Source organism: Saccopteryx leptura, chromosome 4 (assembly GCF_036850995.1).
Source record: "Saccopteryx leptura isolate mSacLep1 chromosome 4, mSacLep1_pri_phased_curated, whole genome shotgun sequence".
Classification (NCBI taxonomy): Eukaryota; Metazoa; Chordata; class Mammalia; order Chiroptera; family Emballonuridae; genus Saccopteryx; species Saccopteryx leptura.
The window spans coordinates 171,872,129-171,895,719 of record NC_089506.1 but is presented as its reverse complement, the minus strand read 5'-3'; the positions used below and the strand labels follow the sequence as shown (position 1 = coordinate 171,895,719).

General features: G+C 44.0%; 1 protein-coding gene across 5 annotated transcripts in view; it reads right to left on the bottom strand.

The window, feature by feature from the left end:
* KCNN2 (potassium calcium-activated channel subfamily N member 2) overlaps positions 1-23,591 on the bottom strand; it is a 543,720-nt gene that overhangs the window by 165,788 nt on the left and 354,341 nt on the right. For 4 of the 5 annotated variants that reach the window (XM_066382032.1, XM_066382033.1, XM_066382035.1 and 1 more), the window contains 2 exons: positions 2,118-2,320; positions 34-1,319 (listed from right to left, as the gene is read on the bottom strand). In XM_066382032.1, coding sequence (XP_066238129.1) covers positions 34-1,319; positions 2,118-2,139 — 1,308 coding nt within the window. In that variant the 5' untranslated portion in view covers positions 2,140-2,320. Of the gene's footprint in view, positions 1-33; positions 1,320-2,117; positions 2,321-4,952; positions 4,969-23,591 lie in introns of those variants that run through there. The other variant, XM_066382031.1, reaches the window with a different exon arrangement.

Genomic DNA, 23,591 nt, shown 5'->3' with positions numbered 1-23,591 from the left:
TCTTGGAAGGGTGGCAGGGGTTCGAGCGCATACCTTGTCGTAGGCGCCCCAGGACAGCTCGGTCTCGATGACCATAACCACGATGCCGAACATGCCGAAGATGAGCGCGTAGTCGCTGAGACGCTTGCGCTTCTCGAACAGGGCACGCCTGTGGCCCAACTTGTAGCCGATGTTCTGGTTCTTCTTTTTGCTAGACTTGGTACCACTACTACTGCCGTGTCCGCTGCCACCACCTCCACCGCCGCCGCCTCCAGTGCTGCCACCGCCGCCGGTTCCATAGAGTGCCAGGTTATTGGAGTTGTTGTGCTCCGGCTTTGACACCACGATCTCCGGGGCTGAGGAAGAAGCAGCAGCGGCGGCGGCTGCAGACGGGGAGGACGCGCCGCCACCTCCTCCGACGGACGCGGATGGCTGGAGGGGCTGCGCCTCTGAGTCCATCTCGTGCAGGTTCCGGCGGGACGCGCTCAAGTTGCTCAGCGGCCGCATGACGCCCCCGTTGTACCTGCAGCTGCTCATGGCTATTTCGGTGAAGGGGTTGCTCTCGCGGCGTGCCTGGGTTTGGTGGTGCTGGTGGTGCGCCGGGTGCGGGTGGTGGTGGTGGTGGTGCGAGAGCGGGGGGCCAGAGCCCAGGCTGCCGAGGCTTCCCGTGGGGCTGGCGGCGGGCTGCAGGCTGTGGCACTGGTGGTACTGGGAGGCGGACGCCGGCTGCTGCGCGTACTGATGCCGGAGCGCACTGGCATGGCTGGACGGCGTCAGCTCGCTCACATTGAGCTGGCTGCCCCGGCGCGACGAGCAGCAGCAGCAGCACGACGAACCCGACAGCGGCGAAGAGGTGCGGGTCCGAAAGGCGCCGCCGGGCGAGGAGGTGCGGAGCAGCAGGGACAGGTTATCCCCCGCCCCCGCCCCCGCCACGGGGGCACCGGAGGAGGCGCAGCTGTTGCACCGGAGGCATGGACTGCTACCGCCGCTGCCCGGCTGCTGGTGCGCGAGGTGCGGGTGATGGTGCGCGTGCGGGAGGGGCGCGAAGGGCGGGCACGGCTTGTCCTGGCTCTGTTGCTGCTGGCAATGCAGGTGTGAGGAGCGAGACGCTGGCGGGGGCTGCTCTGAGAAAAAGCCGCGCTGGAACTGCAATGGGGTTTCCATGTCAGGGCTGTTAAAGCTGCAGGGAGACCAGGCGGTGGTGCACCCTGCGCAATGCGTTATGGTTGGGAGCGGGGACTCCTGCTGCTGGTGCGAGGAAGGGCCCATGCCGGCTCCGGTAGAATCCAGGCGGCGAGTCCGATTGGTTGGGCGCACCAAAACAATGGGCATGACATCACCTGCGGGGACCAAGACTGAGTTTGCAGCGCGCGAGGCTTAGGGGAGTGTGTGTGTAAAGAAGGAAAGATAGGGAGGGGTTCTGCAGGATAAAAACCCGAGGGTGTGCTGGACCAGGTGAGGGCGGGGGTTTCACCTGCTGTTTGGGAGCGCCTGTGAGCTACACTAAGGATGGGGAGCCCTCAGGCAGTGCAGCAAGACTGCAGGGTAGGAGTAAAGAAAGGATTGTTCCTCCCTCCGCTGCCGCCGCCCACTTAACTACTGCCAGATCCCCTGGCCTGGGTACTGCAGCACGTTGGACCACCAGCAATGGGCCAGGCGCAGGGAGTACAGAGCCTGGGCCACTTCGCCGCCGCCATGCACTAGGGCTGCAGAACAGCAGCACCCCCGCCCCACGCCCACCTCTCCCTAATTGTCCCGCAAATAGTGGGCTGCAAGCTGCCAGCCAAATAAGTGTGGGGACCCGCTTTGGAGAAAAAGTTTGGCGACTGGCTACACGAATGCAGCAGGGCTTGGAGAGAATCCCGAGGTTTGAATCTTTGGCCTTAAAATCAGAGCGGGCTGCGCCCGGAATCTCCCTCAACGCTCGGCTCCAGCACCCTGCAGTCGGGATTGGTTGCGCCAAGCTCGCCCTAGTGCGCTGCGGCACGGATAGGGTTAACCACCTTGGCACGCGGGCCGGGGGAGGATGGGGGCGGGGCCGGAGAAGGGGATCCCCGCCGTCCGCGGGAGGAGCCCGCGCGGGCTTCCCGGGTCCCCCTGGCGGGGGCGAAGGGCTTTCCCCGCTACCGTCTGCTCACTTTTGCGCCTCTTGCGGAACATGAGGGGCTGGCGCCCCCGGCCGCCGGGTCCAGGGTTCCCGCGCTCGGGCCCTCTGGCCGCCCCAATGGGTAGGTCCGTGGGGTTTCTCCAGCCGTAAAGAGGCGGCTTGCTCCAGGGTCTGGGGGCTGCTCTGCAACCGCTGGCCGCCTGCTCCTCTTCGGTTCCTCGTCCTCCTCCCCACCTACAGCACAGACACAAAGCAAAGGCGGGTCATAGATGCGCAAGCACTGAGCATCGTCTTTGCCAAGCCCTGACTGCGGCGGCGAGTGGGAGAGGGGCCTAGAGCGGGCTGATTCACACCGGTAGTCATAGCCTGGCTGGGAAATTACAAATAATGATAACTCGGGCTGAAGAATAGCTGCCCAAGGACAGTGCTGGATTTGTGCTAGAGATATGTATAATAATTATTTTACTCCCCAACAAACCAATAAAAATTGCATTTATATTCCACAAATTTCCTGTAATATGTTCTCTTAAGCGATGTACGAGCACAAAGCAGTGGCGGACCCTTTCGAGGATTCTTTGTTCCTGCTCCATCTTAAACCTTTATCGTTGTATATCTTTGTAACTTGAAATTCCTGTCTCCCCCAAAATGAAAGAAAACGGCCAGTTGAATATGCTTCCATTTTTAATTTTTATTTTAATGCACGATTTTTTATGATAGAGATTTTAATGAATTAGCTACACCAAGAAATTAAAGTGAAAGCAGATCACCCTCATTAGGTAATTGGAATTCTCAGCGGGATCCAATTTCCTGATATTCTACCCGGTAGCTGCCCTAAAGTTGCTTACCAGGTACCAGCTCCAAGAGTATGTGTGTGTTTTCAGTGCCATGGAGTGAATAATTTATTTTAGGGTATCTTTTGGACATGTGTTAAACAATTTTAATTTTTTGTACATGCAAGTAAATACATCCAGAGGAAAAAAGAAAGAGGTTTGCATTTAGTACCATAACCTTCAACTTGACATAATACTGTCAGAGCTTGCAAGAATAGAATCTGAACGGCTAAAAATTGGAGACTTCTTTTTTAATAATGAGGATTTTGGGCAGTTTAATAAAACTTGTTTAGAATTATGAAGCTCATTGAATCTTTGGGGTGACTGAGTACATAGATATTGCACGAAATGTGTGATAAGCATAACTATTAAAAACAATTCTAATGCGTAATTTGGAATTACAATGATAACTTCTAAATTAAAAGTTGTCACCTGGTGGAAAACCAAGACCAGCTACAGCACAAATCCATCACGTTTATTTTCGCTTTAGAACATTCTACAGCTACCTTCTAGTTTCTCTATGAAGCTGATTGAAGGAGTTTGATTCATCCCTACAAATTCAAATACTTTAAAGAAGTATTATAAAGAAAATAAATTAGCCTTTCATAAATTTAAATGAAACATTACATAGACCACACCCCAAAATACAATAATTGTTCCCAGTATTAAATTAGATAGAAGGTTCTAGAGTTAACAAAATATCCTAAGAAAAGTAATGGCTGCCCCTTGTGTGTAAAACTGACTTTCTCAATTAGCAAAGTCAAAGCTTTCAACAAAGTTTCCATACACAAAATAACAGGGAAAAATGTTGTCATTATTTTCCATGTGCATTTCCATGGCTTAATATGGGATTAGGGGCCATGCCATTAATCTTATAGAAACAAAGAGTGTTTAATGAGATGCATGGCCATGAAGTGTGGAGTTCCCAGGGCTCACAAAGGGGGTTCGGGGAAGGATGGGATGCACAAAGTAAGAAAGAAATAGAGATTTGTACCACAGTTTAAGGGACTGTCAGAATATCAGAATTCAGATTAATAATGCTTCTGCCTAGTCAATATTTTGGAAAAGTATTATATTACTCATGAAGTAATATAATAGAGTGAAGCCCACTGTGATTAGGAGAGAAGAGCAGGTCTGCCAGATAGTTATCATCTTTCTGTTCAAAGGAATCATCTGGTCACATACTCAAACAAATTATCTTGTTTAATATATGTTGGTTGTTGGAGTGTGATAACCCTGTCTTAGTATGATGAGAAATCACAAGATGCCCCAACAATTTTATGTTTTGTTTTGTTTTATTTGTCTGAATCCTTCTGACTTCATTATTTGGGGCATTTTACATATTGGGTTATGACATGGGCACATTTAAGAAGTTCTTATTTTCATCATTCTTCTTTTCTTTATAAAATTAACAAATTTTAAACTAATATATAAACTTTTAAAATATGTATACCATAATTTTTCTTTTCTTTTTTTCTTTTTTCTATATGGGATTGTAAAGTTAAGCACTCAGAGCAACAAAGACAATATTCTTCCATGTGGGTAGTACCTTGCCCATAATAGATACACATTTATATTCGTGAGAGTGAGGAGGGAAGAAGAGAGGGGAGGAATGAAGAAGGGTTTAAGGAAAGGTCACAAAACAAAGGCCTACAACCTCCAATGATAAGCTTTTGGAAAATTACATTTGCTTCTCTGTCTGCCAGTAAGATATTTAAGTGCTGAAATTTCTCTAATTTAACACCAGAGGTCCTACTCATCCATGAAATGCATTTCAAAATTAAGCAATTAAATACCTTTATTTCCACTAGTTTGTTTTTTTTGTAAAACTTGCCATTTTTCCCTTATGTACTAGAATGATTGTCTTCCCATATTTGTTGTATTTCAAGCTTGTGAATATGCAAATACATATAACACTTCTACCCCACACGCATACACCCAATATTCCCAGATCACAGGGACTTGGCCCTAAAGCTTCTGGTTGTTTGCACTCTGACCTCTTATTTTATTCAGATTTATATTATGTTATTACTTACAATTCTTCTTTCATAGGAATTATTTGTCTTGTTGTTCCTTAGAAAGCACGACTCTCTTGAATTTGGATGTTTCAGATCTATATCCAAAGGCAACAAGAGCAATTGAGGCAGGGTCCAGGGTGTCTGTTTGCCACTGTGTGGGAAGAAAACTAACCCACAAAGTAAATGTTTTTCTTTTTTTTTTTTTTCCCCAGGTGAGTAAATTATTTGTTGCTGTCAAACACAGAGGCCGTGATAAGATTCAACCTCTCTGGATCTCATTGGCGTTCCCTGGTGGTCTAGTGGTTAGGGTTCGGCGCTCTCTCTGGATCTCATTGATGTAGCAGTAAATGCAAATGATAATCAGGGTACTATCATGATTGAAACCTAGCACAGTTTTCTCCACCATAGCAATGACAGTTCATAAAACCACTGTTATTCTAAATTGTCCTAACTTTATATAAAATATACTACATTTAAAAAAAAACATTAAAATAATATTTATATGTATTTGTTATACTTCTGCATTATGAGTAGAAAGTATTAAGACCTGAATGAGATTATTGATGATAGTCTTGTTAATTTTTAGCAGTACCGTGATTATTCAGGGACTAATTATCATGTTGGGTCCTATTCATTAACTTCATTAACTTTCCAAATTTTTCTGCTGTCATCCTTGTCTCCTATCATTTCTCAGCTAACTGCCGTATCTATAAAAGTCTCGGCAGTGCCAGCAAAAAAAAAAAAAAAGAAAAGAAAAGGTAGAAACTATACTAGTTATACTAGTTTTGCTAGTAGAATTGAACTGTTATGTAACTAAATAGGTGAACAGGTTGAAATTATTAACTGTGATGTCTTTTAAAAATAGTGTGTGGATTTCATAAACTAAGATCCCTTGGCTGTTAGAAGCACACATCCAAATCAAGGAAGTCATAAAAAAAAACTTAGTGGACAAGTACATTCTAGTTTATAAAGCAGTATTTTGTGTGTTGTTTTATTTGCATCTCATTAAGGACCCTTATGGAAGGTAGTAAGAAGGGTTTTATTATCATCTTCATTTTACAGGTAATGATAATGCTTGAGATGTAGTGCCTAGTCTACCCCAGATCACATAGCTAATGAGTAGCAAGGGATAGCCAGACTTCAGACACAGTCTTCTTATTCTGTTTGCTGAGTCTGTTTAACAGTCTTTTAGCTTTTTCTTCATAAAGGAATAACCTATTGACTCTATTGATTCATATAGGCTTGTACTTTACTGATAGGTCAGGAATGGACAACAATGACACCATTATGATTCACTAAGTTTGAACTGCACAATGGACATTTTCTCACTGGCTTAATTGGGATTCTGAGATCCTTAACTATTGTTCTCTTGTGTACTTCATTTGATCAGTAGAATAATTTATAAGGATCTGTACAAGTGTGGATGAAATGGGAGTAATGTCATGCAGGTCCAAAGTGCCTAATTAAAAAATATTTATAAAAAATATATCCTGGTCTATTCACATACCATTTTCTGTCTACTTTGCTGGTAACTTAGGCATTCCTTATTTTTCGCAACATCCATAGTACAAGCTAAAGGCCAATGAAGTCTACTTATTGACACTCACAATGTCCATTCTCTGTGTGTGTGTGTGTGTGTGTGTGTGTGAGAGAGAGAGAGAGAGAGAGAGAGAGAGAGAGACAGAGAGAGAGACAGAGAGAAGAACAGATAGGGACAGACAGGCAAGAAGGGAGAGAGATGAGAAGCATCAATTGTTCGTTGCAGCTCCTTAGTCTCCCTAGCTGTTCATTGATTGCTTTCTCATATGTGCCTTGACAGGGGGTGGGGGGGTGAGGGAGGGTGGGGGGGGGCTACAGAAGAGTGAGTGACCCCTTGATCAAGTCAGCGACCTTGGGCTTCAAGCCAGAGACCTTGGGCTCAAGCTGGTGAGCCCGCACTCAAGCCGGATGAGCTCGAAATCAAGCTGGTGACCTTGGGGTTTCAAACCTGGGTGCTCCGAGTCCTAGTCCAACTCTCTATCCACTGCACCACCACGTGGTGAGGCCATTTTGTCTTTTTATATAAGAAGGGAGAAGAAACAAACTCAAGCTCCCTGCCCTCTGGCTTAGAGGAACTTGTCCTTCATACTGTGGTGACCCAGCCTGTCTCCTCGGATTCTCTGTGCTCTGGCAGAGCTGTCTTCTCACTCTTTCTCCCTATCTGTCAAGAAATGAAACCAGGCCCTGGCCAGTTGGCTCAGTGGTGGAGCGTCGGCCTGGCGTGCAGAAGTCCCGGGTTCGATTCCCGGCCAGGGAACACAGAAGAGGCGCCCATCTACTTCTCCACCCCTCCCCCTCTCCTTCCTCTCAGTCTCTCTCTTTCCCTCCCGCAGCCAAGGCTCCATTGGAGCAAAGTTTGCCTGGGCGCTGAGGATGGCACAGTGGCCTCTGCCTCAGGCACTAGAGTAACTCTGGTCGCAGCAGAGCAACGCCCCAGATGGGCAGAGCACCGCCCCCTGGTGGGCATGCCGGGTGGATCCTGGTTGGGCACATGCGGGAGTCTGTCTGACTGCCTCCCCGTTTCCAACTTCAGAAAAAAAAAGAAAAAAAAAAAAAGAAATGAAACCAGGCTGTGTGCTGAAAAGAGAGAGAATGAGGCCCACCCCCAATTCTCACAGTTGGGGTCAAGAGTTAACAAAACTAGGGCCAAAGATATGCAAAACTATTCTAATGAGGTCAAATCTACCAATAGTTGATCCAAAAAGTTCCATGGTTGCTCAGGACTAAAACATAAGGAGGCTACAAAATGTCACAAAGCTTTATTTTCCCCTGAAATAAAATGTATCTTCCCAACATTGTTTTCTCTTCTCTTGGGATTATGGCACACCATTCATTATCTTTTTTTTCTTTTCCTGTTAATTCCATTCTTATGTGTAATTATTCAATTCTCTATGTTTTCCTTTTTAAAGAAAATTTTATTGACTAATTTTAAAGAGAGAAAGAAGAAGGAGGAAAAGAGGGAGAGAGAAGGACAAGAGGGGTGAGGGAGAGAGAGAGACGGAGGGAGAGAGGGGAGAGAGGGAAAGAAAGAAACATCAATTTGTTGTCCCACATATTTATGAATTCATTGGTTGATTTTTGCATGTGCCCTAAAAGGGGATTGAACCTCACGACCTTGGCATATCGGGATGATGCTCTAACCAACTGTTACCTGGCCAGGGCTTTAACTTCCTCTTTTCCACCTCTTGCCAAAGTGGCTCAGGAAATCTATCACCCTTTGTTTATCTTTATATTATTGTCTCCCTATCTGAAACTAATTGTAAGTTCCCATCCCTTAATAATTGTAGGGCAAGGAGAATTGGTGCCCACTCAGTTAAAGAACCACAATTTTCTAGGTGGAATTAAACATAAAGTCATCAGCAACAAAACACTCTAAATGTTAATAAATTTTCTTCAACATTTGCATATTCTTCCTCATCTAATATACCAGGTTTTCCCTAAAAATGACTTTTATTCAGTGGTGTTGCTGTGTATTTTACGCTGTAAAATTCAGTAGCACTTTTTCTATACTGTTTTAATTATTAATGTACAATAATTATCTACAAGATACAAATGATATAAATAATACAACATATTAGGAAAAAACACAAATACACACACACACACTAAACAACTATAATGACAAAACTCACTATCTGACATAGTGTTTTACCCTTGCTACACAGGATGAGTAATGAATGTTCTGATTAGTTAAAACTACTAGATACTTTCACTCACGAGTCCAATTTCCTTAACAAGGGGTATGTCTAGGTTCATATAACTGAAAATATAACCAGGGAAGACATCAATGCTCATTGATTCAGAGGTTAAGACACCATCAGTGTTCCCACATTTTCCTCAGATCTTTTCCTCTCATTGTCATCCTTCATATACACTGGCTTAATCCTCGGTTATTTTACCTTACGGTAGGTCAAATGGCTGTAGCAATTCTAAGCTTCATAGGCACACCCCTGTCATTCATAGGGAAGCAGATCATCCTGTCCCATCAGCCCAAACAGCCCTCTTGACATATCTATTGAACCAGCTAAGTTAATATTCTCAGCTCTGAACCATACTTAAAGAATAGTAAAGGGAGGTATAATGGGAATGACTGATCAAAGAAAGAATATTGATAAAGAGATAGAAATTATTTAAAAGAATCAAATGGAAATTCTGGAGGTGAAAAGTACAATAGCCAAAAGGAAGAATTCACTAGAGGGGCTCAGTGGTTTATTTGAACTGACAAAGAAACAAATCATTGACCTTGAGAATATCACAAGGAAACTACAGACTAATATAATTTATAAATAGATATGCAAAAATCCTCAACAAAAGATAATCAAACTCAAAACATCAAGATAAAAAAAGTATAATGACCAAGTGGGGTTTTTCATAGAATGTAAGGTTTAACATCTAAAAATCAATTTGTGTAATACAACATGTCAACAGAATAAAGGATAAAACCATATAATCATCTTGATAGACAGAGTAAAAACATCTAAAAAAATTCAAAATCCTTTTATGATAAACACAGCCAACAAACTAGAAATATATGATGTTTTCTCAACCAAATCAAAGGCATCTATTAAAAGTTTACTTCTAATATCATAGTTACCAGTGAAAGGCTAAATGCTTCCCTCCTAAGATCAGAAACAAGACAGTATCTGTTCTTTCTGCTCCTATTAAATATTGAACTGAAAGTTATAGCCAATGAGTTAGACAAGCAAAAGAAATAAAATAAAATGGAAACAAAGAAGTTAAACTATTTACAGTCACATGTGACATGATTTTTTTATATAGAAAAATCCTAAGAAATCCACTAAAATATTATTAGAACTAATAAGTTTAGCAGATTTCTGGATACAAGTTAATATTTAAAAATCAACTATTTCTTGACACTACCAATGAATAATTTAAGAATGAAATTTAAAACCAATGCAATGTGCAACACAATAAAAATATTTAGAAATGTATCAACAAAAATATGAAACTTACCCCATGGGGCATATTTCCCCAGGTATAACACACACCCATTTTTTCAAAAAATCTGGGGTCTAAAAACTGGGTGCATCTTATACAGTGGCTGTAGTTTTTTTACTTGCATTTCCCACTTTTTCGTGCCTGTTGTCTTTGAGTTCATTGTTTCGCACTTGTTACAGGTAGGTTATGTTTTGCCACATTCTGCTCAGAAATGGCTCAGAAAAGATTTTCTTACAGTGCTTAATTCAAGTTAAAAGTGATCTAGTTTACAAAAGTGAATGGAAATCGTGCTGCTGAATGTTAGTTTGGTCCTCCTCCAACTGAGAAATCAATCTGAGACTGGCTACAGGAAGAAGAAATGCTCCTGAAAATGCCACAGGAGAATAAGGCCATGAGAGGCAAGTCAGCAAAATGGCCTGATTTAGAGAGGGAATTGAAGGTACGGATTGAAGAGCAAAGGGCAGTTGGAATTCCTGTGTCCACAGGATGGTTCTTCTTGCCTCATGAGGCAAGAAGAATTACTCTGTCATCTTCTATCTAGTTTTCTTTGTGCCCCTCCCCTCCCCCTTTCCCTCTCCCTTTCCCCCCTCCCCCCCGTAACCACCACACTCTTATCAATGTCTCTTAGTTTCACTTTTATGTCCCACCTACGTATGGAATAATGCAGTTCCTGTTTTTTTCTGATTTACTTATTTCACTTCGTATAATGTTATCAAGATCCCACCATTTTGCTGTAAATGATCCGACAATCTGCCTTTGGGTGATGGGTAAATATATGTATCCTGATTTATTGATGTCGCCCCATTAAAAAAATAAAATTATAAAAAAAAAAAGAAGAAGAATTACTGATGAAAAAGAAGTTACTGATTTCAAAGGAGGACACAATTGGTTCTTCAGGTTCTTGGAATGGACTAAGCATGCGTGCACTCACCAGACTTGCCTAAAAGATGCCTGAAAGCTATGAGCAGAAGGTCCTTGAATTTCATCATTTTGTCTTTCAATGTAGGAAGACACCTCAGTTTGAGTTGGGACAAATTGCAAATATGGACAAAGTCCCCCTTCAATTTGATGTCCCAAGTAACAGAACTGTTGATAAGGAGAGGGTTGTAGGTAGAGTGCAGAGCGCATTCCTAGCAGCTGTGGCTGATGCAATGCTGTGAGAACACTCCAGCGCCAGAACCCTCCTAGGCACACCCAGGAGGGAGCACACCCGCTGTAAGGAAGTGACTCAGTGCCAGCCAGGCAGCTCCCTGATCTTTTTAGCCACTGGGTTTGAAGAACATGCTGTAACACCCTATAGCTGTGATGATGAACCTTTTTATAAAAACTGCCCTCTTTTGCAGAGCTGGTCAACCTGGTCCCTCCTGCCCTCCAGCTTTCATGGTGGGCCAATCGTGGTGCTGTTTGGTTGCTCCGCTACTGCCCATCATGAAAGCTGGAATGCCCACTAGTGGGCGGGAAGGACCAGGTTGACCAGCACTGCAAAAGTGGACGGTTTTTATAAAAAGGTTTGCCATCACAACCCTATAGGCTGAACCTGTGTATATAAGGTAGCTTACTTCCTGAATAAAGCAGATCGGCATCACTGAACCCGGTCTCCGGAGTTGGATCTCTGCGTCTCTGTCGTCCTCACCCCTGGTGGGCCTTGTTCACAACTGGCGCCTGAACAGGGACCCAACCCACATCCAAGGGACAGATGAGTGACCCTCTGCAATAGGAAACCTTCTCCCTCACTCCCGAGCCCTGGAAGCTCGAGCCCTCCATGCCCCATTGCAGAGTAGGTGAGTTAAAGTTAGTGAAAAGGCTCTCTGTACTTACTGGGAGATCCTCTCTGGTTTCAATCCCTGGCTTGGGGACGCGCCTCTCTGGGACCTGGGCACTAGGGCCCTAGCTCTCCCACGCGTTCATTCGGCTGAAGTACATGAAGGACAAACCTTCACTCGGCCTCGCTCCTGCCTTATTAGCAATACATGATTGCCTGACCAGTGCTCCTGCTGAGGACCCTTCGCGGGTTCCTAAGGTCCTACAGGCTACTCCTCTTTCAGAGGATCCCCTACCCCCATATTCACTCCCCCCTGCAGAGAAGGAAAGTAATTGGGCCTCTGAGTTTGATAAACTTGCGGCCAAGCACACAGAAACAAAACCAACTGAATTAATAACTGCGCCATCAGCTCCGCCGCCGGAAGAAGTGGGAGTCGCCACTTCCGTAGTCCCTGCCGGGGCTCAGTGCCCCACCCAAGTTCCTCAGACTCCATTTTCTAGCCCAGCTATAAATCCAACCCGTGTCCCTGCTGTAGACCCATGTGCCAGCCTATACGCCCCTTTGTGTCAGCAAAGAGATATTTCTCGTGCGGTATTGGGATTAGAGCCCCCTCACCTTTCTCCTGTTAACATTAACCCTACCGCTGCGTGGACACAAGTTTGGTATTCTCATGACCAAAAAACAGTCATTACTCTCAGAAAAGCCATCCAGGAAGATGGCCTTCACTCTCCCTATGTTCAGCAATTACTTGAGAATATCAGTATTGATTTAAGTTGTCCCCATGATTGGAAAACGTTGGCCCGAGCAGTCCTTACCATGGGAGACTTAATTCAATGGAAAGCTTTGTACAACGAGCAATGTGAGATAATAGGTGAAAGGAATCAAAGGGCTGGTATTAAGCTCCCCCCTGAAGCCCTCAAAGGAGAAGGGCAATCTGCCTCCCCTGCTGTACAAGCTACCAGACCACCTCAGTATTTTGATCAAGTACGCCTATGTGCTACTAGAGCCTTTATCCAAACTAATGCTCATGGAAGGTCCTTGAAGCTTTCCAAATTGCTTCAGGGTCCCAATGAGCCTTTTTCAGACTTCTTAGGAAGGGTCCAAGAAGCCGTACAGCACAAAGTAACAGATGCTGATGCGGCAGAAGCTCTAACTAAAGAATCGGTGTGGGAAGGCGCCAATGGAGAGTGTAGACAGGCAATAGGGCCAATTAGAGCTGCGCTCCTAGATGATTGGGCCCTTGCCTGCAGAGATGCAGGCAGCAACTCAGCAGCAGCCCTCGCTACCGCTCTTGCAGCCCAGTTTAAGTGTCTCCCATCAGGGAAGCCAACTGACACAAGGAGCCTGCTTTGAATGTAAAGGCACAGGACATTTTGCGCAGCAGTGCCCTAATAGGAAAGGGAAGAACGATAAAAAACCACCTTCTGTGTGCCCCTGTTGCAAAAAAGGGTTTCACTGGAAATGAGACTCCTGCTCAACTACTATCGCAGATGGAAAGCCCCTGGAGCCTTTAAAGGGGAAGCGGGGCAGCTCTCAGCCCCGCCCGTAAAAGAGCAACTCCCCACAGAAGTCTATTGGACCTTACCCTTAATTCAGAATTAGGCCTTTCTGACCCTGTGAGTAGAGGGTCATCCCATCCTTGGGCTCATAGACTCAGGTGCTGATGTTTCTGTAATTAGGGAAGAGGATAAAAAGGAAGGCTGGGCCACATGGTCCGGGCATCTTGTACAGGGAGTTAGCAGAGTGAGACCAGCCCAAGCCATATGGCCACTCCATTGGACAGATCCTGATGGGGCTCCTGGAGTTTTCAGTCCCTTATTTATGACTGAATTACCACATACATTTTGGGAGTGAGACATGCTGTCTTTACTCCGTGTCTCTATTACTAGCCAGCCTCCCCCCCCCAATTCTAAAGGCCACTGCTCAACTAAAACCCCCGAAACCCATCAAAATTACATGGGATACCGACCAACCAATTTGGGTCAAGCAGTGGCCATTAACAAAACCAAAACTAAAAGAGTTACACAAGCTAGTCCAGCAACAGTTAGAAGCCGAACATATTGAACCCTCCACCAGTCCTCATAATTCGCCTGTTTTTGTGATACAAAGAAGGCATCCAGAAAATGGAGATTCCTCCGTGATTTAAGGGCAATTAATAAGCATATGGCAAAAATGGGCACTTTACAGCCAGGCTTACCACATCCCTCTGCGGTACCGTGGGCAGCCCATATCAAAATTCTAGACATCAAAGACTGTTTTTTCTCAATCCCCCTCCACCCAGAGGACAAGCCTTATTTTGCTTTTACTGTGCCCTCCACTAATCATGCCCTTCCAGCTCAAAGGTATCAGTGGACAGTCCTACTGCAAGGTATGAAAAATAGCCCCACTATCTGCCAGCAGTCTGTAGGCACCACAACGCAACCTCTGCAGAAGCAATGCCTCATATACCATTATATGGATGACATATTAATAGCTCATGTCGATCCTACAATATTAGAAGAGTGTTACCAGCAGCTCGTAACTAATATGAATGCCATTGGACTTTCTGTAGCACCAGAGAAAAGTACAGACCTCACTGCCTTTTACTTTCTTGGGATATCGCATAAGGGAAGAAATAACACCTATTTCCTCTATGCTCACAGTCTTTCAGCAATGCTCTCTACATGAATTACAAGAGCTTTGTGGTCAAATAAATTGGACACATGGATGCCTATCTATTTCTACTGCTGAATTAGACCCCTATTCTCCCTCCTCAAGGGTGACACAGCCCACTAGCATCCGCTGTCTCACTGCAGCAGCAAAACAGGTTATAACAGACGTTAACAACGCTATTCGCTCTGTGTCGACAGCCAGACTAGAACCTACTCAGCCAATCTTAGCTATTGTCCTAGCCACAAAAGGCACTCCTACCGGAGTCCTGTTTCAGAACAAACTCCTTTATTGGATACACCTAGCGTATAGTCAGCTGTCTAAAATCACCCCCAGCAAGACCGCAATCTGTATTCTTGGCCGGAAGCTATGGTGAATTTGTGTCACCTTATATGGCCAAGAGCCTGATGTACTTATCTTGCCAATTCCTCTAGACCATATACAATTTCTCCTAATCAATGATTTAGAAATGCAGATGCTCTTAGCTAACTATCCTGGACAGGTAGACAATCACCTCCCCAATGATCGACTTAACAGATATTACAAAGGGTCCCCTATCACCCCTCATTTGTATCCAGCATCTACCCCTATTCCACACAGCATGCTTGCATTTACAGATGCCAGTCAGTCCTTCTGCAGTATAGCGTTCAAAGCACAAACAGAAGGCACTAAATTCCACAAATATAGATATGAGGGGCCAGTACAAGTAGGTGAACTGCTAGCCATCTACTATGCTCTATGCCTTTGGGAACATGGCCCCATTAACATCTTTTCAGATAGTGCTTATGCAGTACAAACAGTCAAAGGTCTAGCCCATTCCACCTTCTGACCCAAGCAGACATTACTTCATACGGCCCTCAGCCAGCTTAAAGAACTGTTGGAGGAGCGTCAACACCCTTGGTATATTCAGCATCTCCATTCCCACTCTGGCTTACCTGTCCCTCTAACAGCAGGCAACACACAAGCTGATCATCTAGTCTTGACTCTTTCTCCTATTGAGCAAGCCAGACAACTTCATACCCGGTTTCATATGTCTGCCCATGCTCTCAAATCTCTTCTTCCCCATCTCACTCACACAGCCTGCAAACACCTTGTTTGTACATGTAGACAATGTGGGCCCTTACTACCATTAGACCCCCTACAGCCACAAGGTGTCAACCCTCAGGGCCTATAGCCTAATACTGTGTGGCAAATAGATGTCACTCATGTCCCCCAATTTGGCAAACTTTGCTATGTGCACGTAATGGTAGACACCTTCTCTGGAGCCATCTCAGCCATGGCCCTAGCTGGAGAAAAAAACAAACATGCATTCGTGCCCTTCGACAAGCCATGCTTTGCCTTGGCGTACCTTGGGAAATTAAAACTGACAATGGGCCCCATTATACCAGTGGCCAATTTAAAGCCTTTTGTTCTCAATGGGAAATCGCACACCGCCTTGGCATTCCTTACAACCCTCAAGGACAAGCCGTTGTAGAATGGCGACACAGAGACATCAAGCTCCAAATACAAAAAGAAAGGAGGGATATGCCCTGGGCCTCTTCCGGAGAAGTGCTCCTCAGTGCTGTATTCACTCTCAATTATTTAGCTTTTGATTCTGATGGCATAAATCCCGCTTACAAGCATTGGGGAGGCCTTCATAGCCAACTGACCTCTTTGCCATTGGTATGCTGAAAGGACCCAGCCACAGCTCAGTGGCGGGGACCACACCATCTTCTAATGCAAGGGAGAGGTTATGCTTGTGTCTTTCCAGAAAACAGCCCATAGCCCATTTGGATCCTGGGACGGATATCCGGCCAATTCCAGTGTCCCAAGATGACCCCTCCAACAAGCCCCTGAACCCAGGAGATGGCAAACCTTGCCCTTGATGAATGGCCACCTGGAGGAGGTCCTTGCTGCTCCAGGAGAGGACCTCACAGGCAACATGTGCACCTCATCACCTGGGGGGATATGAAGGCTTTATCAAAGCAAGCCCAGAGAATGGCCCCTAATGGGCCCCTAGTACCTGGTACTCTGTTCCTGCTTATGTGTGCTATAATAACCACTAACTCCCAGACACGGGTGGACCCCCCATATCTAGGCTGCTTTTCTCCACCCTGGCATTATCCTGCCCACAGAGACAACAACAGCAAATTATCATTCATCAAGTCCAACTGGCCCTAATTAAAAGAGAAGGGGGAAATGTAGGTAGAGCACAGAGTGCATTCCTAGCAGCTGTGGCTGATGCAATGCTGTGAGAACACTCCAGTGCCAGAAAACCTCCTAGGCACACTCAGGAGGGAGCTCACCTGCTGTAAGGAAGTGACTCAGTGCCAACCAGGCATAACCTGATCGTGTTAGCCATTGGCTATGAAGGACATGCTGTAACACTCTATAGGCTGAACCTGTGTATATAAGCTAGCTTACTTCCTGAATAAAGTGGATCTGCATCACTGAACCTGGTCCTTGGAGTCGGGTCTCTGTGTCTCCATCATCCTCAGCCCCGGTGGGCCTTGTCCATAGAGGATAAAAACTGTAACTTTGAAGACAAGTAGACATGAAAAGAGCCATTATACAGTTGTTCTAGCTTGTTGTATCAATGGAACCAAGCTTCCTCCTGTACTAATTTTCAAATGCAAAATAATGCCCAAAGAATACATTCCTCAACGAGTGATTGTCCACATTCATGACAAGGGTTGGATGGATCAGGATGGGATGAAGATCTGGTTTGAGAAAGTTTGGAGAAGGAGACCAGGTGGGCTCTTATGCAAACCTGCCCTATTGGTGCTTGATTAGTTCAGGGCACACATAACAAAAACATAAACAAGATTGCTGCAGAGGAGAGATGACGTCAGAGTAATGGCGGGGTAGGAAGCAATACCGATAAATCTCCCCCAAAACTCAACAAGATCTTCAACCAGAAACAGAAAAACCTATCCTTGGAGCCTCCAGATGTCTCGCAATACACCCGAAGGTATGGTCGAGTGAAAAATTGGCTAAATATATAACCAAACCCCGAAGGAAATAGGGAGTAAGAAATGCTCCGCCTTCCTCACTAACCTAAACAGGGTGGCTTTCACTGGGAACTGTGAATATAGAAACTGAGGCAGGCAAAGGGGGTGAATAGATCCAGGCCGCGGCACAAAAGACCGAACCAGGCTGTGGCACAGAGATCCAAGCCAAGGAAAAACTGTTCCTGTGGCAACCCAGGCAATACAAGCTAATACTCGCGCCAAACCCAGACAAAGAAAGACAAGTGGGGCAGCCATTTTCCCCGATCCCCTGGTCGGCGTGCGCAGATAGTGGGCGAGAGATTCCTTCCAAAGCCCCGGGAGTGGGCGCCCGTGTTGTCCCACAGAGAGGCAGAGTCAGAGGCCTTTGTGTGGGCTGAAAGCGGCATCTCCGGGCAGCCCCAGCACCCTGGTAAAGCCGCGCATGGGAGGGAGTGAGAACTAATTCCAACGCTGGAACTTTTCCATGCTGGTGGGGGTTTCACTCAGAGGGAAATGCAGCCGGCCTGATATCCTGGTCTGCGCGTGCAGATAGTGAGCGAGAGATTCCTCCAAGTGCCTCGGCAGTGCCTGCCCGTGTTATCACACAGAGGGGCAGAGTCAGGGGCCTTTGTGTGGGCCAAAGTGGAATCTCGGGCCGCCCCAGCGCCTTGCAAAAGCCTATAGTCTTTTGCATATATAGTCATTAGCATTTATAGTCTTTCCTTCCTAAATTAGTAGCCTGATAATCCAGCTATGGGGTTGCTGCTGCCTCTGCCTGGATAGTAAGAGTCTCAAAGGGCTGGCAACTCCCCACTCTATTTCCACTAAGCACAGGGCTCTGGGTAAGGCTCAGTCAGTCAGAGCTGCTAGTATAATCAGGCGGGGTTTCCGCCCACTCAAAGACCTCTGGCTCTGCCACTCTGTCCGGTAACACAGGCGGGTGCCCACTCCCGGGGCGCTTGGAGGAAACTCTTGCTCACTATCTGTGCACGCAGACCAGGATATCAGGCCGGCAGTCTCACACTCTGAGTGAAACCCCCAACCGCAGGAACTGCATTATTCCATACTTAGGTGGGACATAAAAGTGAAACTAAGAGACATTGATAAGAGTGTGGTGGTTACAGGGGGGAGGGGGGAAAGGGAGAGGGAAAGGGGGAGGAGGAGGGGCACAAAGAAAACTAGATAGAAGGTGACAGAGGACAATCTGACTTTGGGTGATGGGTATGCAACATAATTGAACGATAAGATAACCTGGACATGTTATCTTTGAGTATATGTATCCTGATTTATTGATGTTACCCCATTAAAAAAATAAAATTATTTAAAAAAATAAAAGATTGCTGCAGAACAAAAAACAAAACTTATCATCATACCTGAAGGCTTGACATCCCAGTTCCAACCACTGCCATGAGAGACTAATGGAACCAATGGATGAAGTCTTCTGGGGATAATTTGTCAAAACCAGAAAGAGTGAAGGAACCAACTATAGGAGATGTTTGTATCTGGGTGAAAAGATCCTGGGGTAATATCAAGATTGAGATTGTTGTCAAGTCATTTAAGAAGTGTGGCATTTCAAATGCCATATGGAACTGAGGATGAGGCGATATATGAAGACAGTGATTTGGCATCATACACAGATGAGGACAAGCTAATGGATGGGAGTTCTGACAGTGATGAGGAGTTGTATGAATTAATGATGAATAAAACGAGTTCAGAGCCTGACCTGTGGTGGTGCAGTGGATAAAGTGTTGACCTGGAATGCTGAGGTCACCAGTTTGAAACCCTGGGCTTGCTCAGTCAAGGCACATATGGGAGTTGATGCTTCCTGCTCCTCCCCCCTTCTCTCCCCCCCCCTCTTTCTTCCCCCTTCTCTAAAAATGAATAAATAAAATCTTTAAAAAACCAACCAAACAAACAAAAAACTTGAGTTCAATAACTTTATGTAATACTTTTATCTCAAATTTTGGGCCCCAAAATTAACGTGCATCTTATACATGGGGAAATACGGTATGCATAAACTTTAAAATATTGTTGTAAGAAACCAAAGAAGTCCTAAATAAGTGGAGAGACAGCTTATGTTCATAAATTAGAGGATTTAATATTTTTAAGATATCAATATTCTCCAAATTGATCTGATTATGTCAGATCTTTATCAAAATTTTAGATGATTTTTTTAAAGAAATTGACAAACTGATCCTAAAATTCATATGGAAATTTAAGTTGCCCAATTTAGGCAAAAACAGTTTTGAAAAAGTGAAACAAAGTTGAAGGACTCACATTTGTTGAATAAAATCTTACTACAAAGCTACAGGAATCAAAATAGTGCGTAATGGTAGAGCTCATAAGAACTAGATTGTGAGGTGTCTTATAGTGCAGGAATACTTTCAGGAAACTCCAACCATCAGAAGAATGCCAGGTACATAGGTGCTTAATAAGTGTTGAAAGACCTGAATACATACATTTCCTCATGAATAGTACACTCATAATAGATATTTACTAATTTTTTCTGAAAGACATCCTAGCTCTTTTGAATATACAAGCAGTTTAATCTCAGCATATTCATCAGATGCTTTAAAATGAAAGGTGGGGTGGTCTAAAATCTTTGCATTATGGCAGATACCTTAATTAGTGTCCATTTTAATGATGTCTATGGTACAGGCATTACAATAAAAACATACTTCTACATTTAAAAAAGATAATGTGTAATGGAATAAGGGTAGATATATAGACTAATGAAACAGAATCAAGAATCTAGAAATAAGCCTTTACATTTATGATCAATTGACTTTTGACACAGGTCCCAACATAATTCAATGAGGATAGGCTAGTTCTTAACAATAGTACTAGGAAAACTAGACATACACTTGTAAAAAACTAACTTGGACACCTTCCTTATACCAAACACAAAAATGAATTCAAAATAGATTAAAGACCTAAATGTAAAACAAATAAACAAAAACATGGTAAAACTCTTTTTTTAAAAAGCATATAGGTAAGTCATTGTGACTTTAGATTAGGTGATACTTTCTTAGACATGACACTAAAAGCATATTTTGCATTTCATCAAAATTAAAACTTTTGTGTTTCAAAGGACACCAACAGGAGAGTGAAAAGACAATCTAACATGGGAGAAAATATTTGCAAATCATAGATACAAAAAGGGACTTATAACTAGAGTATATAAAAAACTCAACTCAATATAATAACACAAAGGCAAAGTTTCTGAATAGATGGTTCTCCAAAGAAGATATAAAAATGACCAATAAGTACATCAAAACAAATATAAAACATCATTAGCCATTAGGGAAATGCAAATCAAAACTATAATCAGATAACACTTCACAACCACTACGAAGCCTGTAATCAAAAGGATAGATAATAATGAGTGTTAGTGAGTATGTGGTGAAACTGGAATCCTCAAACATTGCTAGTGGCCATGTAAAATGGTTCAGCTCTTTTGGAAAACAGTTTGGCAATCCCTCCAAATAGTAAATGTAAAGTTACCATTTTACCCAGCAATTCTACTCCTAGCTATATACTCAAGAGAAATAAAAATATACATGTACACAAAACTTGAACATATTTTATAGCAGCATTATTCATAATTGCCAAAAATTGGAAAGCATTCAAATGTCCGTCACCTGCTGATGGTATAAATAAAATGTAGTATATTTTAATAATGGAATATTACTCATCAGTAAAAATAATTAATAATAAAGTTCTGAGACATGCTACAACATGGAGGAAACTTGAAAACCTGTGAAGAAAAGCCAGTCACAAAAAGACTCCATGATCTAGAATTCCATTTTTGGAAATGTCCAGAATAAGCAAAGCTATAAACAAAAAAGTTACCATACGTACATCAGTGGCTGTCTTGCATTGGGTGGGAGGAATAAATGGGGCATTACTGTTAATAAAGTCTTTCTTTTTGGTGTGATGAGCATATTTTAAAATTAAATTGTGATAATGGTTACACAACTGTCAATATACTAAAATCCATTGCTTTGTATATTTTAAATGGGTGAACTGAATGGGATGTGAATTTGTATATCTCAAGAAAGTGGTTAAAAACCAAGAAAAGAAATCACCAGACAAAACTGAATTGAAAGTATCAGTTTTAAAAGAATGTTGGTAAGGCAACATTTGATCTATAAGGTTAAGGAGAAGCAGGGACAGGTTTTCCTAGGTAATGTAACAGAGTACTATATTATCTATGCCTTTTAAGGCATTTGAGGATTCAAGACTTTTTCCTGTGAAGCTCTATATTGATGGTTGTAAATCCCAATAATATCATGAGTCAATGAAAATCCTAAGAAGAATTTTAATTGAAGAATGAGGTGTGGCATTTTTATTTCGTGTGTAAAGAAGGAGATCCAGACCCAGAAAACTGGCCTGGCATTGCAGGATCTTAAAGAAACCAGAAGGAGGACCAGATGGAGTGGATGTAGCATTTGTTACTTACATACAGGGGCAGCACTGAAGGCAATAGGTCAGTGAAAGCTCCATGCCCCACTGAGGCGGCCATGGTTTTTATAGCTAAGCCCCGGACAACTGCTTAAGCTAAACTCTTTGTCTATTGGCAAGCAAGCATGCAAGCAGGTGAGCAGGCAAGGAGCGGGAGCTTACATGCCATTCTGTGCTGTTTCCCCTTGATAATATCTGGTGACTCAGTTTCTTTGTCCTTAGTAAAACCTCATGTGCAGTTTTATTACCCACTCTTCCATAGCACACAGCCAGGATCTGTGACCATGGGGCCAGGGACTGGGGAGTGGTAAGGGCCATGTCCAGCATCGATGCTACACTGTGCAATGTAGATTTCTTTTACTAACATACAAGTAAAGATCAGGTATATTTTGTACTGAAGCCTACAGTTAAAAATCACTATCATCAAATGATTCTGAGAGGGAGAGTATAAAAGGACCCAGACTAAAGCATTCTCTGAAGATGACTGGTAATGGTTATTCGTGACCATTAATTTCCTCTGAATATCTTCACTCTCTCACCCTTTGGTAGCTCAGACATCTACTTACAACATGGTGAGACTGAAACCTTTTTAAAGAGGTTATCAGTGGCTGTTTTGGAAGTACTATGTATGCTCTTATTCCTGAGGGTTGGCAGCAAAAGCACACTCCACAGTCAGCACGTGATTCCGCTATTTGAAGCACAAATCTTAAAGGACTCGGCAGTCAAGAAGACAGCACAAGGCAGGCATCAGGTAGGGGGCAGAGCTCTTACTTGTTATTGGCAAGTGACTGTAGCACCAGGATCAGACTCATGTCAGTGCTCACTTCAAAAGAAAGATCAGGAGAGTCAGAGGCCCTCTTATGAAGGCCAAGCCCACAGCTCTAAGCCCCCTCATGAACATTTGTCTAGGGAGGCTTGGAAGTGGATATTATATTAGAGGAGAGCAAAAATTCCTGCCCATTTGCCATTCTTACACAATGAACTAATTTGCTCATGGAATTTTTTATTTGTGCTTGTAGCCAAGAGAAAGGTCATGTTTTTGTTGAAATTGATTGAATACTTTACTAAAAGTAAAAAACTTTTTTGTTTTGTAATTCTTCAGTGGTTCCATAGATCTATAAAATCAAGGTGAAAGAAAGGTGTAGAAACAGAACCCTTTGTTTTTGAAGATACGTTATATGACATGTACTGAGGATAGAAATAAGATTAATTAAAAAGTTCGGGTTTTTTTGGTCATCAAGCAGAGTTCTCCAAGATAAAGAGCTCTTAGATTTTTTGTTCTAGATTTTTGTATTTTGCTTATCTCCAGATCAGGGCTTTGGAGAACAATAGAAAGAAGGCAGTCTTGAAACTGGGCTTTAGCTACAACTGGTAGAATCAGACTTGATTGATGGAGGACTACTTTCCCCCTTAGTGGGCCTGAGTGCTGACCTTGTGTGTTGGAACTCCACTCAGAAGGAAGGGAGTAAAAGCCTCACAGGGTTCATGTATGACAGGAGCAAGAAAGGGCCTTTCACTTCTCCTTTGTCCCTCTCTTTTTTGTTTGTTTGTTTGTTTGTTTGTATTTTTCTGAAGCTGGAAACGGGAGAGACAGTCAGACAGACTCCCACATGTGCCCGACCAGATCCACCCAGCACGCCCACCAGGGGGTCACGCTCTGCCCACCAGGGGGCGATGCTCTGCCCCTCCCGGGCGTCGCTCTGTTGCGACCAGAGCCACTCCAACCCCTGGGGCAGAGGCTAAGGAGCCATCCCCAGCGCCCGGGCCATCTTTGCTCCAATGGAGCCTCGCTGCGGGAGGGGAAGAGAGAGGCAG